Genomic DNA, 25066 nt, shown 5'->3' on the forward strand with positions numbered 1-25066 from the left:
ATGTGTTCGTGGAGTCCAGGCCTGTAGCATTAATTTAACATCCAGGGCTGTGCCTTTTGTAGCCCAGACTTCAGTGGAAATTGTACATTTAAACTTTCCTGCATAAATATTTATGTCAGCATAAAGTGCAACCCAAAGAAAGGCTTACAGGATTCACCATACACATCCTGGAGGAGGAATTGGGTTAGATGTGTTGAGAGCAGGGGCGCTGTCATGATGTTTCCCTGTTGAGGATCTGGGTCTTGCTATCCTGAGTAAAAATCTGCATAATAAAGCCTAATTTATCATGTAATCAAATCTGTAAGTTCAGCATTCAGAAGTCCAGAGGGACTCCCAGCTCTATTTTCAGTGGACCCCTGTGATTTGTGAACTGACTTGCTATGGCCAGCCCGAGAGCTTAAATATCCTGAGTCTGGCCTCAAAAATCATGAGGTTGGCCTCTGAAATACGAAGAATTTGCAAGAATAATAAACGTTGGGTTTTTTTGCCTTTTGGTGTTTTGAGCTGGTGCTTTTCTGCTTGAGCCTTCAAAAATGAAGGCTTCATTTCAAATTAGATCTGAGAATCTGGTGCCATCACATGACTCCCAGAGCTAAGGCTTAACGAAGAACATCAAGTGTCATGAGATGCTCCTCTTCTGTTATAAGGAAAGGGGGAGATGTGAGCAAGGATGCTCAAATTCCCCACAGGCTCTGCTAATAATCAATCTAGGCTTCCGAGCACTTACTTAAAATAGGCATAAAAAGTGAAAATCACCTCACCAGAAAAAAAAGGGTATGAAAATATATGCTAAGCAAAATGTTACCTTGATAACAGCATGCGTGTCCCAGAGTATTTAGCCCTGCTTGCGCAAATGTGCTCTATCTAAGATCAGTGGGGAATAACAGCAAATGAGTGCAAAAAAATAATAATAATAATAATTAAGAGGGCTTTGAAGGTTAGGAGCTAAGTGCTAAGTTGCTGTGAGCTTGTAAAGGAAGTGGTGAGTTCAGTCTGCGAGCAAGCTGACTTGGTCAGCAAGACCGAAGGTCGTAGTTCTGGAAGGATAATTAGTGTCTTCGCACGTTCGGTTTGGGTGGTTGGGGATACTGCCAGCAATGTGCAATGCACACATGAGACAGCTAAAAGGATTTTCTTTTCCTTCTGTAAACAGCCGGTGGGGATTATCAATTGGGAACAGCGGCCAGATTTGCATGTAAATAAATGACTGACACTGGCCAGTGACAATTTGAACTGTCCAGCTGCGATGACTTTGACTTGCTGACATCATTGCTTCATTAGCATGCAGGAGATGAGAGCACTGCAACAGCAACGATTCTGGCTCCGCTACCAAGCGGGCAATTATTCTCAATGGGCTGCACATTTTCCTTGTTAATGTCTTGAGCCCGGAGAGCAAATTGACCAGACTCTTGCCACCTCCCGGGGTCATGTAGCCAAGTTGGGGGTCCGCTGGATTCATCTGGATTGCAGGGAAGGAGGGGGGGAAAGGAGAAGAAAAACCACGCGCGGCTGGAACGGTGAGCTGAGCTGCAGAGCTCCTCCAGACACAGGGCAGAAATCTCCCTGCTGATGGTTTCCACCGCAGATTTTCTTCCAAGCAACGCCGTTGTGTGTGTGTGTGTGTGTGTGTGTGCGTCTTCGAGAAGGCTTTGACAAAAAGCCTCCTGCTCCTTTCAAGAGAAGCACCTATCGGTGTCTGTCACAGTTTGGAGAAAACACAAGATGCTTTATAGCACTGCAGTGGCTTGGCTTTGCCTGGGAGCAGCCCACCAAAGGAAAGTAAACTGTACAAACTAACACAGCAGAAGAATCTGCCGGATTGCTGCTTTTTTCCATGCTGGCATCGGCGCCGGGAGGAATAGGTAAGAAGCTGTCTTTTATCAGCAACTTAGAAGTTTGCTGTGTATTTTTAGTGAGGAGGGAAGGACCAAGGGATAGCAGCCCTCTATGTGCATGTAGGGCTAACTTCTGCCACGGCTGATCTTTAGAGAAATTATTATTATTATTATTATTTTTTTTTACCTTGCCATTCTTGTTCATGAAATAGGTTGATTGTTAAAGGGTGTTGTACAGCTGGAGAAAGTCGAAGATAAATGCTTAAGCTGTGTTTCATTTTGGAAAGCTTAGCTGGTTTTTAAATGGGGGAGCCCTGGTCTCTCTCCGTGCTAATTTACTCCACTAGTCAAATTTAGCTGCAGGAAGTCTGGGACTAGGGGGGTATCTTCAAGCTGGCTGCATCCAGTCTGGATTTCTAGATGGTGATGTTAGAATCAGGGGTGTGTGTTGTAAAATTTTATTTAGAAATTCTGCTGATCATTTGAAAGTGTTCATCTTACTACAGCCTTTTTGCTTGCCCGGGGTATCTGTGCAGTCAAACCCAGAGGTTGTTTTCCAATGTAATTTTCTCTCCGTCACTTTTTCTGTATATTTCTTTAAGGCGGGTTTTAAGCAGCCATACGTGACATGGTGCTGACCTGTGACCATGTAAAGATTTTAATCCAGTTACTCTTTGTTTTGTAGTCATGATTCCTTGGCTACGCTAAAGACTGATTGAACCTTTATGAACCGCTGAGGATTAGCGCTGGGCAGAATAATGCCAGAATAATTATTCACACCAGATGCAATGTCATCCTTTTAGTTGTAACCCTGTTACCTTGTAACTTACCCTGTTCCTTCAGTGGTGATTTTCGGGGCTGTGAGCACTTAGATGTCTGGCACCAGCACGTTTTGTTTGCAAGGGCAGTGACTTGAATCAGGGCAAAGGTTTACCGAGTAAACTGTTTGCAGTTAACGGGATTATATTCTGCTCCGTGTTTAAAGCCTTTCCTGCAATGTGGTGTTGGACTTAACCAAATGAAACGGCAGAGCCTGCTTGCTCTAGGCTATCTGTCAGCATTGGCCAGCATGCACAAAACCCGTTCTGCTCCTGATTGCTTTTGCAAATGGGTCACTCTTGCCAGTCCCAGAGGATGCTAAACCTCAACTTTGAAATAATTACAATATTTAAATGCTGGAGGTGGAACACTGCCTGTATTATGTCGACATGTTTTGCCTAAGGATCAGATTTTTTTTTTTCTCCTTTCCTTGGAGAGGCAAGGCCCAGGATGGATAAAACTGCAGCATGTTTACTGTCTGCTTGCCACAAATCTATCAGGCAAAAAAAAAAAAAAAAGCCCATGGGAAAGTGACAGGGAAATAGCTTTCATTTGAAATAGAGCCACCAAAAACAAAATCTGAAGGGGAGACCGTGATGAGACAAAAGGGGGAAGGTTCAAATACTGGGCATTCGTGGAGAGAGCAGCATTATGCAAACTTAAAAAATAAGGGAGCATGCCAGGATGGATGTGTTTTCCTGCCTGGTTCAGTAGGCACTGTACTCGGTTCAAAACCAAAGTATAAATCTGATAGGATCAACCATTCTGAAGCAATTTAATCCCTTCAATTAAGTGCTATAAAGAAATCCATTGAGATAGGACCGTGGGGCTGTGCCTTGCTGGGCTGAAAAGCGAATGAAGGATGTAATTAAAAACCTCCAAAGATAACCCACAGCACCGTGCAAGCTCTTCAAGGCACACTTGGGTCTGAACAGCTGAGCACATTCTTGGCTCGAGCGTGGCAGCGTTAAACCAGAGTGAGCTTTTAGTGATGGATTTTGCTGATTCTTCATTATGTCAGCAGGGTTCTCGCAGGGCACTCGAGATGTTGCTTGGCAAACCCTAACAATGGCGTGTTTAGAGTGGCCTTTAGGCCTCTGAGAAGTTGTTTCTCAGTTTAGAGAGGGTTAGGAGCTATGTTTGTCCTGCCTGGTGGAAAACCAAAGCAGCCTGCCAATCACAGTCACAACCCTGCACCCAAAACCATGAGATTTAAAAAAAAAAAAAAAAAAAAGTGAGGGGGATAGGGATTTTGGCCATGTTGGTGACCAGGAGATGCCCAGTGACTCTTTGCCCATTTTTTAAGAGTCAAGGGGTCGCATTGTCAGTGGTTGCCTGCAGCTGCTAAGGCTGGAAGCTTCCTATTTCTTTTTAAATGCAACCTGAGAGTCTCACCCCATCACCCGATGCCAAGGGTTTGGGATTTCAGCAAAGCACCAGCCATTTTGAGGTTTGGGGGTAAAAATCTGCAGTGACAAAGCTGCCTCCATTATTTGGACTCCCGTGCACAACACTACTCCTCCCAGCCCCATCACCTGGCTGAGCAGAGCAGTGGTCTGGGACACAGCACACCGAGTGTCATTCCTGGCTCTGCCGCTCAGCAGCTGGGGGGACTTTGGAGAAGTCATGAGTGCCTCAATTTCCCTATCTGTAAAATGGGCACGTTGCTTCATTCTTTGAGGCTGGTGGTGTGGAAGTGGTGTAGAAAAGCAACATATCTACTCCAGTTTCTTATCTTTCTGCAGCATATGCTTCATGGATGTGAGGAGGGTGTGCCCAGGGTGTTCTGATTTGATTGCATTTTAAGCGCAGTGCAAAATAAATAATCACCCCTGGGGCAAGTGCTGGGGAATCCTAGGTGGTCATAGGTTTTATTTTTGGATCTGCTTCGGTGGTACAAAGAGGGTGGCACATGGGGTGCGCACACCTCAGCACATGGGGAAGTAGCTAGAGCCTGGACAGCTGGCTGCCTTCCACCTTGTGCTTTGGGGATATTTGCTGGAATTGGAGGGGACTGACTCCCAACTAGTAGCAGTGAGGCTGCTCTAATATCTCCCATACCATCATAACAGCAAACTGCGTGGCAGTGTAGCAACACTTTGTCCAAAAAATGGCCCCTTTTCTAGCTGAAGTCTCTGGTCATTTGGGATTGCTAGGTACAGTGGTAGTGGGAGGTTGCTCAAGTGCTGGGGTCAGAGGAGCGGCTGTGAAACTATGGAGGAAAGTCGGAAGGAAACGTTCCCGTGGAGGTGCAACACAAGGCCTTGTGGCTGGCTTTAGTTGGCAGCTCTTCTTTCCATCTGTCTGGAGAGAGCTTGGAGGCAGGTTGCCTGGTTCGGCCCTTTAAAGGCCCTCAAAATCTTTGCCATTTGCCAGGGCAGCAGACAGTACGCCCCAAGGGGCTGCAGGAACGTGCCAAAGAGGTGACCAGAAGGTCAGCGCTAATTAGATCCAAGAGTGCATTCACCTGAGAGGACCTGGCCTGCCTGTTTGCAGCCACATCAGCTCCCTGGGGTGGGTGGCTGTACCAAGGGGGGGTCAGACGGTGCAATGGCATCAGCCAGGTGACTGCCATTGTACCATGCGGCAGGGAGATGCATGACAGTCTGCACCTCAGGCCTCCGTGGGAAATCCCTGTTCCCTTGTGCCCAGGTACCCGCTGTGCACTCAGGTGTGGCGTTCGGTTGTGCACCCCCTTACACACAGCCCCGCTCCCAGCCCGTGTAAGCCACATGCACCGGGAATCTTGCACTGTCCACTTGATAATGCCATGCGTGTCCCTAGGGCCTCCGGGCCCGGCTGTCCAGAAGGCCACGGAGGAGCAGCTTTGCTCTGCATTGCAGCCCCCGGGTGGCACCTGGCCACCCGTTGCTTATGCTAATCTCTTACAAGCCATGCATTTATTTTTGTTTTGCTTTCTTGGTGGGTCTGACTCATGGAATATTCCTCGACCTCCCTGCTGGCTCCTGGAAGAGCATGAGACCTCCCCTTGGGAAACAGCAACCAGAAAAATCCCTGCAGCAGGTGGCATTTATGGCGCTGTGTCTTGCAATGGCTGGCATTTATAGCGCAGGAGCCCCCCAGGTCAATGCAATTGACTTTCCCATCCTTTCCCAAAGGGAGAAGCCCCTGGATTGGGAGCCAGTTAGTGCCATTTCCTTCAAAGCAGTGGTGGGTGGCGCTGGTTGTTGAGCACACTGTGGTGCTATTTAGCGAGCAGCCCTGTCCTTTTGCAGTGGCCGTTTCCAGGAGGAATGAAGCAGGTCCTCGGGGTGACGCACACTCCAGTAACGTGGACCAAATGGGTCCGTGTCCGAGTGGCTGGGACCTTCTTGCACTGTACAGCCCTTCCTGAGCAGGTAATGAGACCAACAACCCCCCGTGAGCAGGGGGATACAAGGAGTACATCCCTCTATCCAGGGCTGATACAAATAGGGCTTCTCCAACATATCAGACTCAACCGAAGCCCCCCACGCTGTGTCCCAATCGGGCATGGTCTGGGAGGGAGGGCAGCAAACTGGGAATCAGGAAAAATGGCATCTGTTCCTACTGTGTCACTCTGGACCAATTCACTCTGCCTCTCTGTGCCTCCATATCCCTACGTGTAAGGGGAGATGGCTACATGCTGCTTTGGATGGTAGGTGCTAGAGCTCGTGTGTGTTTTGAGCAACAGAGGAGTGAGAAGAGCACCCAGTTCTCTTTGTGAAACATGACGGGTTTGATGTCAGCTGGAATCTAGGTTCATAAACCAGAGAATTGTTTTTGGGATGGATGACAAAACCTTGCGTGCCAGTGCGCAGACCCAAATATATGCAAATCCTTCATTGCGTAGTATGGAAGGATCGTCTTGTCTCCATGCATCGCGTGTCAGGAAAGCCACGAGCCTGTGTTGCAAGTTAGCCCCCCAGACCGCAGTTTCGGTGCAATACAATTTACTTAATATAGCCCCCCAGGGAGACGCATGAGGAAAGAAGACAAATAAGATTAAGAGGTCTGCTGTGTCCCTTTTCCAGCCTACAAAGCATTGATCACTCTCCCCGGATAGCAGCTTTTCGCCTCGCTTGTTGCTGCTTTGATACCCGATCGGTCTGGCCTGTTGCGCATGTAGGGTGATCACCTGCCAGGGGAAGGACATGGTAGTTGGGAAAGAAACAGCTGGTCTTTGGCTTGATTCACAAGATGGCAACTGCTGCCCCACGCCTCTCCCCTGCTTGGCTGATCAAACAGCCAAGTTCAGCATCACTGAGCTTGCAGAAATCCTGGCTGTCAAACTCGGGGGGCTGTTTGATCCCGCATGGTGCGAACAGGAGCGATGCTGGTTTCCATTGACTGATGCAGCCTCAAGCTCGTTGCTTGCTTTACCTCTCCGGCCTAGTTCATTCAATGTGCAAAATGGGTCTTATAGTGAGAGCCTAGCATCGTATGCCTTTAGTCCTGCAGCCAATACTTTCACGAGGAGCATGCAGTCAGGTTCCTGCTCATGCCTTGTCACGAGACTTGGCTGAGTGGCTAACTTGCAAGGTGGGGATGGGTCTCGGAAGGGCTGGGCTGGCTTCAGCACACGCTATGGGCTGTTTCCTAGGCAAGCAGGAGCGAGCAAGGTGCAAGAAGAGCAGCTCTGTGCTTAGCACACACCAGGAGACAGCAGGCAGAAACCCGTGCAGAAACCCCCCCCAGCTACCCAGGTGGTGTGCAGCGGAGAGAAGGGGAGCAATTCAGGGCAGAGATCAGCTCCAGCTAATAGACTTGGTATCTTCCCCATCTGTAAAATCCTCCAGAGCCATTTAGTTCATTGGATATGTCCCAGAATGCATCACCCTGGTGACAGGAGGCATTCAGCCTATGAATTCAGGCTCAGCTTCGTCTTCCTGGGCACTTGAGGGAACTGGGCATATTTAGTCTGCAGAAGAGAAGACCGAGGGAGGATTGAATAGCAGCCTTCACCTCCCTGCCAAGGGCTGCAAAGAGGATGGAGCTGGACTGTTCTCAGCAGGGGCAGATGACAGGACAAGGAGCAATGGGCTCCAGCTGCAGCAAGGGAAGTTGAGGTTGGATATTAGGGAAAACTTTGTCACGAGGAGGGTGGTGAAGCACTGGAACAGGTTACTTATAGAGGAGGTGGACTCTCCATCCTTGGAGGTTTTGAAGGCTCAGATTGACAAAGCCTTGGCTGGGATGATGTAGCTGGGGCTGGTCCTGCTTGGAGCAGGGGGTTGGACTAGATGTGACCTCCCGAGGTCCCTTCAACCCTCGTTTTCTACGATTCTCTGATTCCCTGCACAGCTGCCTTGACTGAAAAAGCAAAGGTGCCGATTTCGGGCACGCTTCCCAGCCACGGCCTTTTGCCACTCCCAGATTCAGGCGCTTGCTGTCACCAGGGAAGGATGTTGGTAATGGAAGCAATGAAGGACTCCACCATCCACTGCTTGTTCAGGGACCACGCTATGAGTTCACACACTTGAGCAGCAACACACTGAAAACAGCTTAGGTCAGGAAATGAAGGTATTTTAAATCCTTAATTTAAGTCATGTTGGAAGGTCCCTGGGTTATGAGATGGTCTGTGAAGTCCCCTCTCTTTCTTCCACATCCTGAGGTCAGGTTTGTCTTGGTTTCCAAATATGCCCGTGGTGTTTCACGTCCAATGGATATGCTAGTTTTGAGGAAGGTTTGGTCGTAGGACAGGGAACAGCAAACAGAGCAGCAGATCAGGTAGGGAGCAAAAAGCCATGCTATGCTATCCTATACGATTTTAGTTACTTGACATTTCTTGAAGCTCAAATGTGATTTCCTCTTTTGCTTCAAGAAGCACCCTCAACATTTATAACGATCTTCCTAAGGCTGCAATACTCCCTTCTGCAGACCTTGCTGCCTCCGTGTGCAACAGACCTATCCAAAGGCTGTGCTGGTGATGGGGCTAAACCTTGCACCAACCTCGACTGCACAGGCAGCTCCAGCTCCAAGGAACTCGCATCCTAGTGAAACTCTGTGAAACCATTGAGAAAAACCCACATGGGCCCAAACCAGGCATCAGTGTCTATTCCCGAGCTTGGACTTCTGACCCTCAGCGTTGTAGATCAGGCCCTTCTCTGCTTGAAATGCTATTGCTGTCCCGGTGTGCATGTTCACAGTGATGCTGCGCCCACTGGTGTTGCACTGCTTATTTTTCTGAGAGGCTAGTAGGCCAGAAGATGACAGTCTGCAGTTTGCCCAGATAATCTTTTTTGCACTCCCTGGGCTTGCACCGGCGTAACGGGGGACGGAGTAGAGAGCAGTGTGCCGGGAGCACAGTGCAGAGGCTGGAAGTACAAGACATCCATCTTGCAAGGCCAAGTGCATTTCTTGATGTGTTCAGGCCCCTCTCGGCTTGGCACCACATGCAGGCAATTCGGCGAGGGCTGCTTTCCAACAGAATATGAAACCAGGAAGTGTCATTTTCTCCTTAGTTACTTCCCTCCTTCCTGGCCCCACTTCAGGGCAAACAAGTGTGTAGCTCCTTCTGGAGCAGAAATACCAACGCTGTTGTCTAGCTCCGGCTTTGGTAGCGGGGAAGCTGCCACCCTGCTTCCTCTTCCCTTTATTCCCTGTTTGCGAACGACTGATGGTTTTCCAACTTGGTGACGTTCTTCAGCCTCTTTCATCTGTTGCTCCCCAGATCCGTTCTTTGAACTTGGCAGCGCTGCCAACTCACACGACTGTATTAGCAGTTGTTGGTACTTTTCTTAATGCCTAGCCTTGTGGAATCAAGTGGGATTTTAGGAGAGCTGCAGCTGTTGGTTAAAAGCTGATGGTCTGGTTCTCAGTTTTGCTAAGGATAGCTTGAGAAAGGGAAACCTCAGAAAGCAAGTAAAAAGAATCCCAAATGTGTTAGCCTGTGGAAAAAGCTCCGGCTTATTTGGGGGCCTGATTTGTGATTATTGAACGTGTGAGGCGGTCTTTGCTGAACTTCTCTCAGCTTAAAAAGGACATTAAAGTAGGTACCTGCATCTCACTAATTGCCATAGGAGCAGCACTTCTTTTGGACAAGCTTTCAGTGCCTTACTGACTAAAGTGGGAGCTGCATGCACTTATCCAAGGGCTGCATGATGTCTACACTGTTAAAAGACAGCAAGCAAAAAATAATTGCTTCGAAACGAAGAAGAGATTTCCAGAAAGACACGGAGTAATTGGCTTAATTTGCTTCTCATTAGAAGATGTGTGTGCTCTTTTCTCAAATGACACTGGGCTCAGTTGCTGATAGAAAAAAAGTGAAGGTCTTCCCAGAGCGGGAGAGAGAGAAATCTTGTCAATCAAAGCATTGCTCTTGATATGCCCAGGCTGATCTCTGGGCAGAAAGAACAAAGTCGCTGGGTTGGCCTCTCCGAGTGGCGTGGCTCGCACCTGTATTGTGGTGCCCTTTGGACGGTGATGTGTTTGACGCGCTGTCTGAGACCTGCGCTCATCTGGATTCTGGTAGTCTTACCACCTGGGCAGTGGGCTAAACAATATCACTGCTACATAGCAGCCAGCGCATGGTCCAACCGATTGAGCCCTGCTGCAGCAGGGAATAGTGCTCATGATACTGTCCAAAGCAGGGACCTGGTTCTGTAGACTGCAGGGTAAAAACCAGCATTCATTTTGTCTTCCAAACCGCAATACTGGAACTACTACTGCCTTGTCATTTTTGTCATCTGTGTACATCAGGAGATACACCTGCATGTACCAAGGGTGGGTAGACCTGCTTTGTAGACCTAGCAGAGCTCTGCCTTTGGAATAGATTGGCAATGTGGCCTTATGGATTTCATCTTTCAATGGCAACATTTGAAAAATACAACTTTCTATTTACATTATTTCCAAAAGGAGTTGTTTTTTAATGTATATTGGGCTAGAGGACCATACAGTAGATTTGAATGTGTCTATCCTGTAGACAAGGTTCTTTGGGTAAATCCGATATCTTTTATTAGACCAACTCAAATAGTTGGAAAAATTCTTCGGAGCACGCTTTCGTCGGGCTGAGGATGCATCTGCAGATGGTCTGTGCTCTTCCTGGATGGAGTGGTAAAGCAGCCAGAGGCCAGGTTTTTGGCTGTAACTATGTTGATCTAAGGACGTAGCAATATCTAACTAGAGTCAAAGCTGTTTGCTCCCTGGCTGATGGGATGCTAGTGCATTAAAAGATGGAAACCATTTTCCTCCAGGTAGGAAGAGAGGTAGTGTTGGGATGACACAAGAGGGCACAGTGCAGGGTGGAAAGGGACAAAATCGAATGAGTGGTAGGATCTAGAGGTTTGTAAACCTCCTCCATGGAAGTGGCAGGACATTGGGAACTTGAAGCCTTATGCAGCATAGCGTCCAGAAGAGCCCCATGCTGCAGACCCTATGGAAACTTTTCTTTTCCTGGGATTATATCACCCACTTTTTAATGAGCTAGACTATTTCCCACTAGGAGATAACAAAATGCCTTCCCACAATCTCTTAATTGGCAAGAGAGCTTTTTCTGCCAGGGCAGTTGAATGTCTGAACTTGGTCAGAAACAAGGCCAGGAACAGATAAGCTTCCTGGAATTTTTTCTCATAAGCAGAACTGTTAATGATCAGGTTATTGGTGTCATCATGAGACCAGTATGGAGTAACCCCGAATCCTGGATGGCCATTTACAATGCGCTGCCAATTTTTAGTCTTGGTAATTGAAATGCCTGGTTGCCCTCATTTCTTAAAAGCCCCAAACTTTGCTCCTTTCAATTAAGCCCTTTAGTATCATCTCCCTGCTAGGAGAAAGTAGAGCAAGGGGCTTAACTGGGTTTTGAATGTTCCAATATTTGCCCTTTTGGAAATGCCACCACATATAATTATGCCATCTTCTGCCTTTGCTGCAGAGCGCTTCCCTCTGGCGATGTGTTCTGCCTTCGCCGCAGGCTACTGAAGCTTCTGCCTGAGTGGTTTAGGATGCAACCAGATCCCCACGGTGAAAAACACAGTGAGAAGTCTAGCAGTCTGAGTCACAGAGGGCCCCGTTCCAGCTCTTACGGCAAAGTCAGGGACCCACTCCAGTGCTTTCAGGGGTACCCTGTTCAGCCCCACTGTGAGCATTTCTGCCCATCATGGAAAGGCAGGAAAAGAGGGGAAAAAAGCAGGTTTGCATTAAAACTAGCAGCCAAGTCCACTTGTTTTAAGCCCCTAATTGCTGACCGGCTGCACTGCTTGTGACACGGGCCATGTGGCAGGATGGTAAAGCTCTCTTCCATCATGCTTTACATCGCTGCTTTGTTATGGGGGCTGTTTCCTTTGAACTCCGATCCCATCGGGACATGCGTCCAGCGGTTCAGCCGTGAGAGTTCAGCCTGTCGTCTTCGTTCTGCCACCTGACGCTGCGTTGCCTTTTGTTAGCTCCCTGCGTGTTAAACGCTAGGCCGGTGACAGTCTGCCTGGAGCCTCGTGATTGATCCCCTTGGAATTAAATTTGGCCAAATAGTGCGAAAGCCCATTAGAAGAAATATCTAATTCTCAGATGCTAAGCGTTTAGGCTCTGAATGCATTAATTATTCCTAACATAATGTTGCATGTTGAGCTGCTTCTAATCGTATCAGGAGATGAGGCAGCAATGGCTTGGAAAGCAATGGTCCTGCTGAAACATAGAGCTTTTCCACAGTAGTTGATTAATTAAAACATTGTATGAAATAGTGCATTGATTATTTTTTAAGGTACCAGCCACAGGCTGCGCTGAGTCCCTCTGCCTAACTGGAGGCAAACCAGATGCTCAGGGTGCACTTGGGTCTGTGTGTATTTGTGATCCGATGAAAGGCAGGAAATGGGGAAAACTGGCAAATCTCCCTGGCTTGATAACCAGAGCTTCTTGCCTTTTGCCGTACTGCGTTTTTGATGCTGCTGTGACTACTTGGAAGTTCAGACTCGAGTCTGGGGCTGGTCATGGACATTGTTAGCATGTTTTGAAGCAATGGCTACCAAGAAATGAGGACGTTTTGGAGAGGCAGCAGCAATGCAGTGTTTTAGCTGGTCCCACCAGGCTTTTCCTTGCTTTTCTGTACCAGCAGGCCTGGTACTGCCTTTGGCTGCATGAATTGGATCCCCTGGGTTTCTACCCCGTCGTGTGAGTGCAGAATCTCACCCCCAAACTTAAAAACACACACAGCGTGTTGTAAGGAATCATTTTATTTTTGTACGCGGATGCAACCAGCCTGGTGTACCCGAGCTCTTTTTAATCCAAACTCCCTGTGATCCATTCCCCAGGGCAAATCATGCCCAGCAGTTTCCCTGCTTTTGCAGTTTCCTCCTTTGTTCCGTTTCTGAGCATACTTGATGTTTTTGCCCTGCTACGGAGACGCGTGCTTGTACCATGCATCTTCTTTTGGCTTTTCCTTCCTGATCTGTGCTTCTCTGTGGTGCACCCTGAACACAGGTGAGCTGTACTCGAGCACAGCGGCGTTTGCGATGTCATAGCTGCATTACGTTTATGCTCACTATGGGCCTACCCCCACACAACCTAGCAGCTCATCCCTGCCCCAAAGACCTGAATCCATTAAGAAGGGTACCATAGTGTGGTTGCTTTTCATAGCTCCCTGTAATGGGGCATCATCAGATTATACCATATTTTCTTTTATTTATCCAAACTGGGGGCGTAGTTAGGCAGAGAAGCTGATTTTCTGCCTGCAGTTGAAAGCAGCCTGGTTTGAAGCCTGTTCTACAGGGCAGCACCTGTGATATTGCTGTTGGGGCATGTGAGGGAGTCAAATGACTTATTGGCTTGTTGTTCTTCACTCTACAGGTGTTAATGATCATCCCTCTTTTTTAATGGCCTTAATGTACCGCTCATCAAGCTAACCTTTCTTAGGGCAGTTTTGCTGTCTGTTAGCTGCTCCTGGTCTTTCACAGCCTCTTTAGCTCAGGCTCCTGAGCTGTTTAACACAGGCACTTTAGCTTTTCAAAATCAAAGGTCCACTCATGGAAAGCAGTCTTCAGCAGCAGCTAGGGATTCAGCTTTAGTTATGCAGGAAAGGGAGCATGAGTCAGCTGACAATTAGGCTCTGTTCTTTCCAGCCAGAACTCTGGAAAACTCTTTTCTTCATTCTGCCTTTCAAAAAACAAGGTGCATATTATATTTGGAGGGGTGTTGCATGGAAAAAAAAATGATAATGAACTTTATTTTACTTTGTCAGCAAAGTTATGCTATTGGTATCGTAAAGGAACTTTGCATCTGGAGATTTCTGCTCACACTGGCAACTGTATTGCCTGCATCCTCAGCTCGCATCCATCTCAGAAACTCCACTGCAGTCAATGCATATAGGTTGGTTTAAAATACCTGAGGGTCTGACCTTTATATATCATCATCAGGGATCCTGGTTTTCTCTGATTTAAAAAAAAATCACCAATTTTCAGATTTAAAAAAGCTCCCCAAAATCCACGTTTCTGTGGTTAAAATGAAACAACACTAATATCTATCTATCTGTCTATCCATCTATCTATCTATCCCTACTAGTGATACTACTAATCTATCTAGATATAGATATATTACATCTATCTATCCAGATATAAATAGATATATTAGATCTAATTTATCTGGATAGATAGATTAGTAGTATTACTCTATCTAGATAGATAGATATTAGATTTATCTAATATATCTATCTATCTATCTAGCAAGCTAGATATATTAGTAATGTTTACTTTTAATCACAGAAAAATGTGGATTTGGGGCTACTTTTTCAAATCCAAAAATTGGGGATTTTTTGTAATCAGCGAAAACCAGGATCCCCGATAATTATTTATTAGCCTGAAGGAAATTTACTTCTTAATGTAGGAGGCGGCAACCAGTTCTGTATCCCAAGGCTTTTAACCCTGATTCGTCCTAAGACCCTCCAAGGCTGGCTATGGAAGTTTGGGCCCCCTCTCCTCCATGGAAGAGAGGGGGCCCAATGCATGCGTTGAATTAAAAAAATGCTTGAGAAGAGCTGGGGTTTTGCCAAGGGTGCCTTACCAGAAGTGGTTTTGTCCCGAGCTCAGTATCGGAGCTCTCATGGTTGGCATAAAACTCACAAGCTGCCCTTTTTCTTGATGATTTGCAGGAAGATCTGCCTCCACTGTAAGTGCCCGCAGGAAGAGCACGCTGTAACAGTTATGCCTCTGGAGATGGAGAAGACCGTGACGAAGCTCATGTTTGACTTTCAGAGGAACTCTACTTCTGACGACGACTCGGGCTGTGCCTTGGAAGAGTACGCATGGGTGCCTCCGGGGCTGAAACCAGAGCAGGTAAACATTTGATTTGAAATGCAGTTACTGCCTTGCCTTTAGAAGCCATTGGCCTGTTTTCTCTAGAGACCCCGTGTAATGGGAGGATCTGTTTACATGCAGGAGGCTGTTGGGACATTTGGGGTCTTTGTGCTGTGCAGAGTATATGGCTTGGTTAAACATGTGAGACAAAGCTGGGTCTTGAGCTGTGTGGAAACCTGTTTTTATATGTGTGTAGTCATACCTTGTAGTGAGGACAAAAACTGAACTGTGTAGAAGATGGAGCTCCATCCATTTATAAAAGGGGTGATATGACACAGCTGCATCAGAGACAGGCTGACCGGGAAAGTCCCTTCCAAATTGTTTCCAAACTTTTCTGTAGTGCCTCCTGTTCCTGCAAAATTGAATCCTTATCTCACAACACAGAAAGACACAAGCTAATTGTCTGCCTTCTCAGGAGTGTGATTAGTGGAGCTCACAAGTACGTGGCACCTCCAAAATTCAGCCCATCTCCCCTTGTTTTTCCCCGTGGGAGTTTGGTTTCTCAGACCTAATGGTCTGCAACTTTCTGTGGGGGAGGGAATTGCTCAAATATGAAGCTTGCATATTGCTGTTTATGGCATTAAGAGTGCAGATTCACCTTAGCATGCTGTCTGTACATTCATTGTGATGCTTGCCATTATTCAGTGCGTTTAGTCTTTATGCTGATCTTTTACATTTTAGACTCAAGGCCAAATTTCCGAAGTAGATTGCAAAATGAGGTTAGCCTTGATAATTGCTATGGTGACCATTTTCAAGTAAGGAGGTTGGAAAAGGGCAGAAAGTTTTCATTCTTATTGTTATAATAACTCTTTAAACATTCTGTTTTCCTTAGCTTTATTCAGAAAGGCTTAGGCATTTCCTGAAATATTTTGGCACCACCCACAGGCTGTAAATATTATCTGTCTGATTACAGAAAATCCAGTTGCCTTTTCTTCCCCTGTCACTGGGAACATTGCAGCAATGCTCAGTCCTTGCATAAAAGCACCCTGGTACTTTAGGGTTCATTTATTGCTATCTGGCCAGGCTCATTCAAAGCCAGTCTTTCTTTCTGTTGACTTTCACAAGTTGGGATTCCCTTTGTGTCCTCTGAGACACAGCATTCAGGACTCATGGTAGAGGTGATATCTTTTATTAGACCAACTAGATTTTTGCCAAAAAAAAAAGTCTTTAATTGCAAGCTTTCGGGTGCAAACACGCTTCAGGTATCAGAGAAAAGATTGTAAAAGTTCTCCAGGGTAGAAATGAAAGTTCAAATCTCCTATGAAATATAAAGGTGGTAAAATCTCCTGTTTGGAAAAGTTCATATTCCAACTTTTCTCTAAGCCTATAAATGAACTTTTCCAAACAGGAGATTTTACCACCTTCAAATCTCCTATGAAATATGAACTTTCATTTCTACCCAGGAGAACTTTTACAATCTTTTCTCTGAAGTCTGATAAAGGGTATTTGCACCTGAAAGCTTGCAATTAAAGACTTTTTTTGTAAAAATCTAGTTGGTCTAATAAAAGATATCACCTCTACCACAAGTCCTGGGTGCTTTTTCCTCTAGACCAATATGGATACTCTGAGAGATCGAGCGTTCACAAGGAAGAGAAACCAATCTTCAATACGAGGCCAGCGCACACTGTCCAAGAGACCCTGATGTGGGTCCCTCATTTGAAGTCAGCTGTTATTTCCGCTCTGCTTCACAGCAGAGGCCTCTAAAGAAATTAGGAAGCAGCATGGAGCATTTGTTGAGGTTCTTCCAAAAAAAGCAGTCTCAAAATACTGCCAGTAGATACTGAACTGCTAAATATTGCCCTGGGTTAATCCATTTCCTGGGGCATATCTTCCAGCTTGCTCTTCTTCGAGAGGTCACTCCACTTCTAGATATGAATATTAGCTTTTTAATTACGCTTCCCAGTCTGCCACCCTAGATCTTCAGATTGACAGATTTGCCACTCCAAGTTTGGGTGTAGCCACCGTAGAGACAAAGCAACGGGATAGTAGTGTGAGCACACAGCCTGGTACTGTAGATTCGACTTGCAGCTGCTCAGTTAGACACTTCAGCCTTGTCAGGACCCATGTTCAGACCTCTCCCCTATCCTGGGAGCTTCCAAGGGTCCCAGAGTCAAGCCTTTGACTCCTCTCTACTGCACAAAATCTATTTGGGATGGATCAGAAAATGACTTTGGAGAGCTCCTGATTCCTATTGTTGACCCCAATCTGCTTCTGAAGGTCCATACTGTGGTCTGTAGTAAATGGACTACAAAGAGAAGTGAAGGTAAAAAGAACCGTTTGCCCAGTAAAGACCACAAGTTGCTCAGTTAGAGAAGTCTTGTCTCTCCAGCCAGTTTCTGGCAAAGAAGTTATTCCAGGTTGGTGAATCAGGGGTGTTGGTGGGGTATAGCCCCTTGCAAATCTGATCTCCCCAGGCCATTAAACCAGCTGTTGGCCATATTAGGCTCAGGTCTGAATGCACCACTATGACTGGAACAACTGCACTAAGCCACAGATTTGATAGCAATGAAAGCTTCTGCAAAGGTTTTTTTTTCCTTCATTGTTATTTGCCCATAGAATTTCTTTAAATGGACCAGCTTCTCATAGCTTCAGTGAAGCAAATTTATTAAAATGTCTTTTTTAAAAAAAAAAAAAGCGTGAGTAGAATGGGAGATAAATCCCTTGAAAAGCTAATGACTTCACAATATGGTTGTAAGACAGAGCCCTTATCTCAGCTGGACATAATAATTGAATAGATATCAGAGGAGAAGTTGTCCAGCATCTTCCATTCATCACCAATTACTTTTTTTTAAACTGCTTCTGCTGTCTAAGATAGCCATCGGTTAGCTTTTTTCCTTTGCTCCTCATTAGATCTAATAATTGCAAGAAAGAAACAGCTCCATTTTCCTTTGTCATTGGTAGATGTCATTATAACAAATATGAGGTCCTGTCCACAGATATATCTGAGATGTCTTGGCAGGTTCAGGATGTCATATTAGGACTCTGATGGTCCCTCCCCCCCCTAAAATGTACAACTTAGGCACTTCTAAGGGGGTTTTGACCCCGTCATTCTGAGAATGTGTTGTCCCTTTGTGCTTGTTCGGATATCATCAGCTGGCAAATTGAGAGCATAGTCTGTGTGCAAATCATGTGTTAGCAACTTTTGGAGAGCAATAAAGCATATTGGTCAAGGGCTTTATAAATAACGATGATAGGAATTGTATTGACCACCTGGGTTAAAATTGCATGACAGCTTATCCACCTATCAGACTACCAAGTCTTTTATAAACTGGGGATTATGTAGCTTTGACTGTGTTGAGAGACTGAACTCATATGGTGGAATGGCTTACATGTTTCAACTGTAAAAGAAGGATGTGTTGACAAGATAGTGGGATGGAAATGCAAATGCAGTAGTACTAAGAGGTGTCAGCTGGCATTTCCAATAGCAATAAGAAAGCTTCGATACTGCAGCAGGCGTTAGTAAAGCCGTACGTGGCATGTCGCGTCCAGTTGTGGACACGCATGTTTGAGACGGATGAACTCAAATTGGAAGAGGGGCAGAACAGAGCAACCAGGTTGAAATCTGTTTGAATTTGGCAGGTCTGGGCCAGACTCGAGCTTCCCCATCCGTGCCATTAAAAATGTAATCCCCTCTTCCTAGCAGCAGAGTTTCTCAGGATGAGTCCTTTAAACATTATAAAAAGTATCTGAGGTTCAGGGGACCAACGCGTGTACTACAATCTGAGCCTTAAAAGCTTTACCGCATAGTAAGAACTGTTCTGGATATTTTGCAAGACCTATGTGAGAGACAGCTAGTTCATAATACCTGCAAGCTACAGCGGGAGCTCTTCTAGTTGTTGTACTGCAGCATGAGGAACACGTATCATTTTAGTCAAATTCACAGGCCTTTGCACTAAACTGCAGTTGGCAACTCTTGCTGTTCGCATGTCGGAAGGAAAATCTAGTTTTGCTTTTCACCTCGGATGAATGAGGTACACTGGGGCAATGTGATGCCCTGCCTTGCTTTGCTCAGGGGCTTCCAAAATGATGGGCCATGTTCCACATGCCTGGAGATCTTCCCTGGGGGAAAAGCTCCTACCTGCCCCCAAAGTGGTGATCCTTTTGAACCTGAACAGAGCACATCAGCCAGACCTCCAAGTACGAGGAGTTTCCACCCAGCCTGGTGAGTAGCCGCATACCCAGTGCCAAGGGTGACACTGAATACTTTGAGCTCCTCGAGCCTCAGGAGGTACTGAGTCTTATACCACAGGGTGTCTCCCACCTCATCACACCCAGTTAATTAGGAAGTATTAACTACTACAGGAAAGGCAGTGAATTCTTATCCCAACTGCAGGAGGTATTCCTAGGATGACTGTGCTGGTAGGATGCTGTTGGGCAGGAGGTACTGACACAGTTCCTGATCGTTTCTACAAGGGATTTTAAAGGGCTCACAGCCCAGTACCACCACAGCCAAGCCACATTTAGATCCTAAATTCAGGGCTTGTATTGCTATGGGACCAGACAGACATAGCAGGGACCCCTTAGAGCTGCTGCATATTCCTAAACACCAGGTCCCCCTCCCCTTTTAAAGTCATTGCAAGATAAATGTGCCCATAACCAACAGTACCTCAGGCTGCAACAGGGCCAGTCCCATGGTACATGATAGATGATGGCATGCGGCAGAGTTTAAAGTGATCCCCGTTAAAAAGCCAAATTATCGGCTAGTGTCACTACGGAGATTGTATTTGGGAAGGGAAGAGTGCTCGCACATGCCACCCTTGCTGCAGCCCCAGACGGAGAGAAAGGAGCGGCCTGTACTGCACGACCCGGCCATGCAGCTGGATCTCCCCGTGCTTTGCCATCCTACGGGCTCTTTGTGGGGGGATTTCTGCAGATACGGTGCCAGCGGAACTGGGCTCTTACGGCCCAGATTCTAGTACACATGTTGGTCCCCTGAACCTCAGTCTCACTGGTATTACCTTAGATGATATTTTTATAATGTTTAAGGGACTCATCCTGAGAAACTCTGCTGCTAGCAAGAGGGGGGATTATGTTTTATGGCATGGATGGGGAAGCTTGAGTATGCACACACCTGGCAGCCGGGCACCTGTCCCATACCGTGCAACTGGAAGTCAGAGAGAAGGACTCGAGCACCGGAGGCATGGGATTATACGCATGCCCTGGCATTCCTCAATGACAGGGTGGCTTAGCGGAGTTTTGAATAGGGACAAACACTCGTGGATCCTTTCAGCAGATCCTGTCCCGACAAGAGAGATGTTAGTTCTTCATCTCTGAACTAGACATGACCTCCTGAGGTCTCTTCCCACCCTCATCATCTGTGGCTCTATAACTGCAACTCGGGAGCTTCGGGTTCAGCACTTAAATCACAGGTTTGTGACTGTCACGGAAGCCATGAAACATGGTGATCTCTGTGGAAAATGGCAGGAAATCAACCCCCGCCAAAAATTTAATAAAAATAAAAATAAAATGCTGGCTTCCTAGTGGTCCTCACGGCCTCTGCGACCCAGTCTCGCAGCCCGCCCAGGAGGGGAAGGCACCAGCTGGCGGGGCGGCAGCCAAGAGAGTGGCTTTCCCTTTATGCCTCTCCACCAATCAGCACCAAGGGGCGGGGCTGTATGAAGGGCAGCCAGCAGTCAAGATGGCAGCCACCCTGTTGTCCCTCTTCCCTCTGGGGCCTTTCCACCAATCAGTGCTGAGGGGTGGGGTCATCACAAAATGATTGCAAAATTGGGTCTTCTGGCCATAACCAAGCCACAAAAATGGGTTTTTCTCCCTGCAGGTTAGGTAGGTCCCTAGCACTAGGTTCACTCTGGGTCCTGGGCAAGTTACTTGGTATTTCTCTTCCTTAGTTGGCCCTTCTCCTGGGGAAATATCCGTCTCTGCTTTCTCTAGTCTCTTTAGCTTCTAAGCCTTGCAGGGAAGGGACCGCCTCCTGCCATGAGTAGCAGCAGGACTGAAGAAATGAAGCCCAAACTCTGTTCAGATCCCCCAGGCATTGCTTTACCAGCTGCTTTTCTGTTGTACCTGCCTCCCTGCCTATCCTTGCTTCAGCAAAACTACCATTAACTGTTCTCCTCTTCTCAATTACATGGTGCATGGCCTTGGTACAAAAGCTGCTTTGCTCCAAAAAATACCTTGGACCACAGCACTAATGGGGAAACAGTGGGCCACTGTGCTCCTGCCTTATCATTCTCACCCTCTGCCGGGAGCTGAAGGGCTCTGCGCTGCCGGCGAGGCAGTAAGGACACACACAGAGCTCCACAGGCTGTTTGAAAGGCAATTAAAAAAAAATCCAGGCCGGTGTGACTCATATAAATAACACCAATTAAGGCATGGAAAAAAATGCATTTGTTTCTTTAGGGGTGCATCAGTTTTAAACATGCACTTTGAAGGGGTATTAGGTAGCTCGTAAAAATGTCATTTAAGAAGCTCATCTTCTGGGAGAAGGCAGAGGTGGGACTAGAACCTGGATCCTCGGGCTTTCCGTGTTGCGCCAGGAGCTGTTTTGCCAACCTCAGCTGGTGCTGGCTTGTTGAAACGCTGCCGCATTCCTCCCACCGAAGGCAGAGCTGGTTTTCAAGCAGGTGAAGAGATGGGCCCCCAAGGGAATTGCATGCACATGCACTGGTGCAAACCTCCACACCGCTCAGTCAGTACCAGCCCTGTGTGCTGACACCATCGGTTCGTTTGCAGGGATAAGAACACCAGTGTCCCCAGTGGGTTTGTGCAGAAGGGGACGGAGGGGTAGCTCTCGGGTCTGCGTCCTGGTCTCTGATTAGTGACCGGGAAAGCACTGCCCCCAGTGCCAGAGCCTGTAAAATTAAGCATATGCTCAACTGCTTCATTGTTTCAGCGCTAGTATACTCAGCACCTTGGTGGACTGGCCCTTAATCTGGGCCCTCCACTACAAAAAGGATGTAGACAGACTGGGGACAGTCATAAAAATGGTTTGGGGACTGGGGCACATGACTTGAGGAGAGATTAAGGGAAATGGGCTGAGTTAGTCTGCAGAAGAGAAGACCGAGGGGGATTTGATAGCAGCCTCCACCTCCCTGCAGGGGGGCTGCAAAGAGGATGGAGCTGGACTGGTCTCAGTGGGGGCAGATGACAGAGCAGGGAGCAATGGGCTCAAGCTGCAGCTAGGGAAGTTGAAGTTAGATCTATTAGGAGGAACTTTATCATGAGGAGGGTAGTAAAACACCAGAGCAGGTTACCCAGAGAGGTGGTGGACCTTCCATCCTCAGAGGTTGTTAAGACTCGGGTAGAGAAAGCCTTGCCTGGGATGATGTAGTTGGGGCTGGTCCTGCTTTGAGCAGGGGGTTGGACTAGATGTGACCCCTTGAGGTCCTTCCAACCCTCATTTTCTGTGATTCTTTTTCTGTAATTTTGACACAGCTTCTAGCAGACCATTCACCAGCTCCAAGGGTTTCTTTAACTTTCTTTACTGCTTTGGATAAGCACCTTGTTGAGCTCATTTGCGCCCAATAACTTCCTGCCCGCAGCAGGGGACTGGACTTGATGATCTTGCAGGTCCCTTCCAGTCCTTCGACGCTATGATTCTTGAACTCCCTTCCTCTCAAAGTGGACGCAGGCCCTCCAGAGCACAAATGGCACAGCAGACACTGCCAAAAGCTCTGGATTCAGGGAGTCTTGACTCGCAGCATTAGCTGGTTGCAAACATTGCAGGATAAAATGGACTGCGTTGTTGTACATCATTAGCAGCAGCTGAATCGTAGGTTGTACGAAGATGTGCTCCCCAGCTGGTTACCATGGTGCTCTGGAAGAACAGCTCCATCCTGTGTCTGTCACCGGTGGACGGTGGAGTATCTCCTTCACTTCCGGGAGCGTGGGCCAGAGCTCTAGAAAATGCTGTTCCTTGTGTCATGGAGCAGAGTCCAAGGGACCGTGATCTGCATCAAAGTGAGAGCCAAGAGGTTCTTCTAGTGCCCTTGGATTTGGTCTGAACATGCATCCATGGGTATATTGAGATACCAATCAAACCCAGACGTTTCATTTTCCTTGGTTACTACGCTTGGAGCTTTGGCAGCCTCTACGCTGGGGACGGGACAGGGCTGTCAACAGAGGTTGAAGGTGAGATGGTGGCCACATGTATGTGATCAAGTCTTCCTCTGCGGTCGTCTCCCGGCAACCAAAATATCCCATTACTTTCTCCTAGCTGAAAGAGCACTTCTTTAAGTAGGGAGCTTTGGCTTTGTTAACAAGCACGACAGTGAGGAAGGCCCCGGGGTGGAACACAAAAGAGGTCAGCGTTGTCGCATTTTGTTTTAGCCTGAATGCAGCAAAGCTTTTAAATATGAAAACGTTATGGACATTGCTAAGCTGTCTTTAATGACCCTAACGAAACTTGAAGAGCCAGAGTCTGAATTGTGAAAGGGACTGGAGTTCTGCTGTTTGAAAAATCAGACCAAGGAATGCTTGAATGCTAAATAAATGAACAAGAGCATCTCCCGGCTGGCTTGATGTAGAAAGGGGAGCAATTGCTTGCTTTCTCTTCTGCATAATGGCTTATGAATTTCCAGGACAGCAGAGACTACCTGTGGGTAAAGAAGGGTGACTGTGCCCGAAAGCTTGCAAAGAACTTTTTTCCAACTACTCAGTTGGTCTAATCAAAGATACCACATCTACCCAAAGAGCTTCCTGCCCGTGTAGACCAACACAGCTACAACCACAACCCAGATACCATCTAGCATGTGTAAGGATGGGGGAGAGTAGCCAGGCACCACTTTGGTACATCTCAAGGCTAAAGAGTGTGCTTATGTTCCCCCCACTTCCTTGGATGTCAAGACTCTTTGCCAAACCAAAGCCTTGACCGTTAATGGGGACTGTAAGGTTTTCCTTTCGGAAGAAGCTCTGGAAACTGAGTCACTAGGCATGCGGAGATTCACCGACAGAGCCTGAAGCCACGGCTTCTTCAGAGGTGGAAGACTAACCTTCAAATGGAGGCACTTAACAGATCACCCTCCCACCCCTGAACTAATAAGGCTCAAAAACAGACAAGTGCTGATGAATGAATGTAATTATTTTCCTCCGTTACTTGCAACAGAATTGGCTCAACTTGAAAGACTATTTCCTAGTTTTATTTTATAAGGGTTTTTTCTCCCTTTCCCTCTTCCTTCCTTGAAGGAGCTGCTTATTTCCAAAACTTATTAGCTATTTTCTTAATTTTTGCTTGTAATGACTTTAAAGGGCACATGGTTTGAACTACTTGCCTCTTTAAAGATGGGCGTAGGGATCAGTATCTCTTTTGCCTTGGTTTGTTTGTGTGTGCGTGTGTGTGCATCTGTGCAAGACAGAATGCACATGCACTCCCTAGAAGCAGGACGGCACTATTATTGCACTTGCTCTGCCAATGCTTCTTTAGGCTTCAACACCCACCTATTCTGTGTCTGGCCCCTCTTAAACTGCAGCTTGGGGTGTCCAGGGTTTTGCAGCATAGGTTAAATTTCATTAGGACTTGGCCTGGGATCTTTGAAATTGCTTTGGAGCTGATCCACATTCAAATGCGAACACAGGTCAGAGAGGAGAGGGGGAAATACATTAATCCAGAGTGACATCTCGCCTAACGCCTCAAGTGCTTGTGAATGTTAACAAGGCCTGGTAGGATGGGAAAGGAGAGGCTGATGAGGAGAGAGAGCAGGAGTCAGAATGGTAGTCTTGTACGTGGCAAACATTTAATAATGGGGTGACGAAGACTGATTTACCCTAAGAAATAACGTGTTGTTCTTGTTTAAAGGATGCTAAAACAAAATGCTGCAGTGTCATCAGATCTTGCATGATGTGTTCATGTCCCGATCCGCAGCCCTTCGAGACTGATGGAGAGAGTCTGATTGATTTTCAGTGGGCTTTGGTTGAGGTCCTTACATAGCATCTGCCATCTGTGGTGCTCTGGTGTTCTGCTAGAGGACTGGAAGAGGGCCAATGTGGTTCCCATTTTCAAAAAGGGGAGGAAGGAGGACCTGGGAAACTATAGGCCAGTCAGTCTTACCTCAATCCTGGGTAAGCTTTTTGAGAGAATTATCCTGGTACATGCCCACGAGGGGCCAGCGGGACGGATCATGCTTAGGGGCAATCAACACGGGTTCATCAGTGGCAGGTCCTGTCAGACCAACCTGGTGGCCTTCTACAACCAGG

The 25066-nt window shown here is 47.0% G+C and overlaps 1 protein-coding gene across 1 annotated transcript in view; it reads left to right on the forward strand.

Moving 5' to 3' along the window:
• The first annotated feature begins 970 nt into the window (after positions 1 to 970).
• Positions 971 to 25066, forward strand: part of PRICKLE2 (prickle planar cell polarity protein 2) — a 54916-nt gene continuing 30820 nt past the window's right edge. Inside the window, exons 1-2 of the mRNA XM_019536700.1 lie at positions 971 to 1862; positions 14710 to 14893. Coding sequence (XP_019392245.1) covers positions 14762 to 14893 — 132 coding nt within the window. The 5' untranslated portion in view covers positions 971 to 1862; positions 14710 to 14761. The remainder of the gene's footprint in view (positions 1863 to 14709; positions 14894 to 25066) is intronic.

This window comes from Crocodylus porosus, unplaced genomic scaffold (genome assembly GCF_001723895.1).
Source record: "Crocodylus porosus isolate Cpor-Errol unplaced genomic scaffold, CroPor_comp1, whole genome shotgun sequence".
In the NCBI taxonomy this organism is placed as follows: domain Eukaryota; kingdom Metazoa; phylum Chordata; order Crocodylia; family Crocodylidae; genus Crocodylus; species Crocodylus porosus.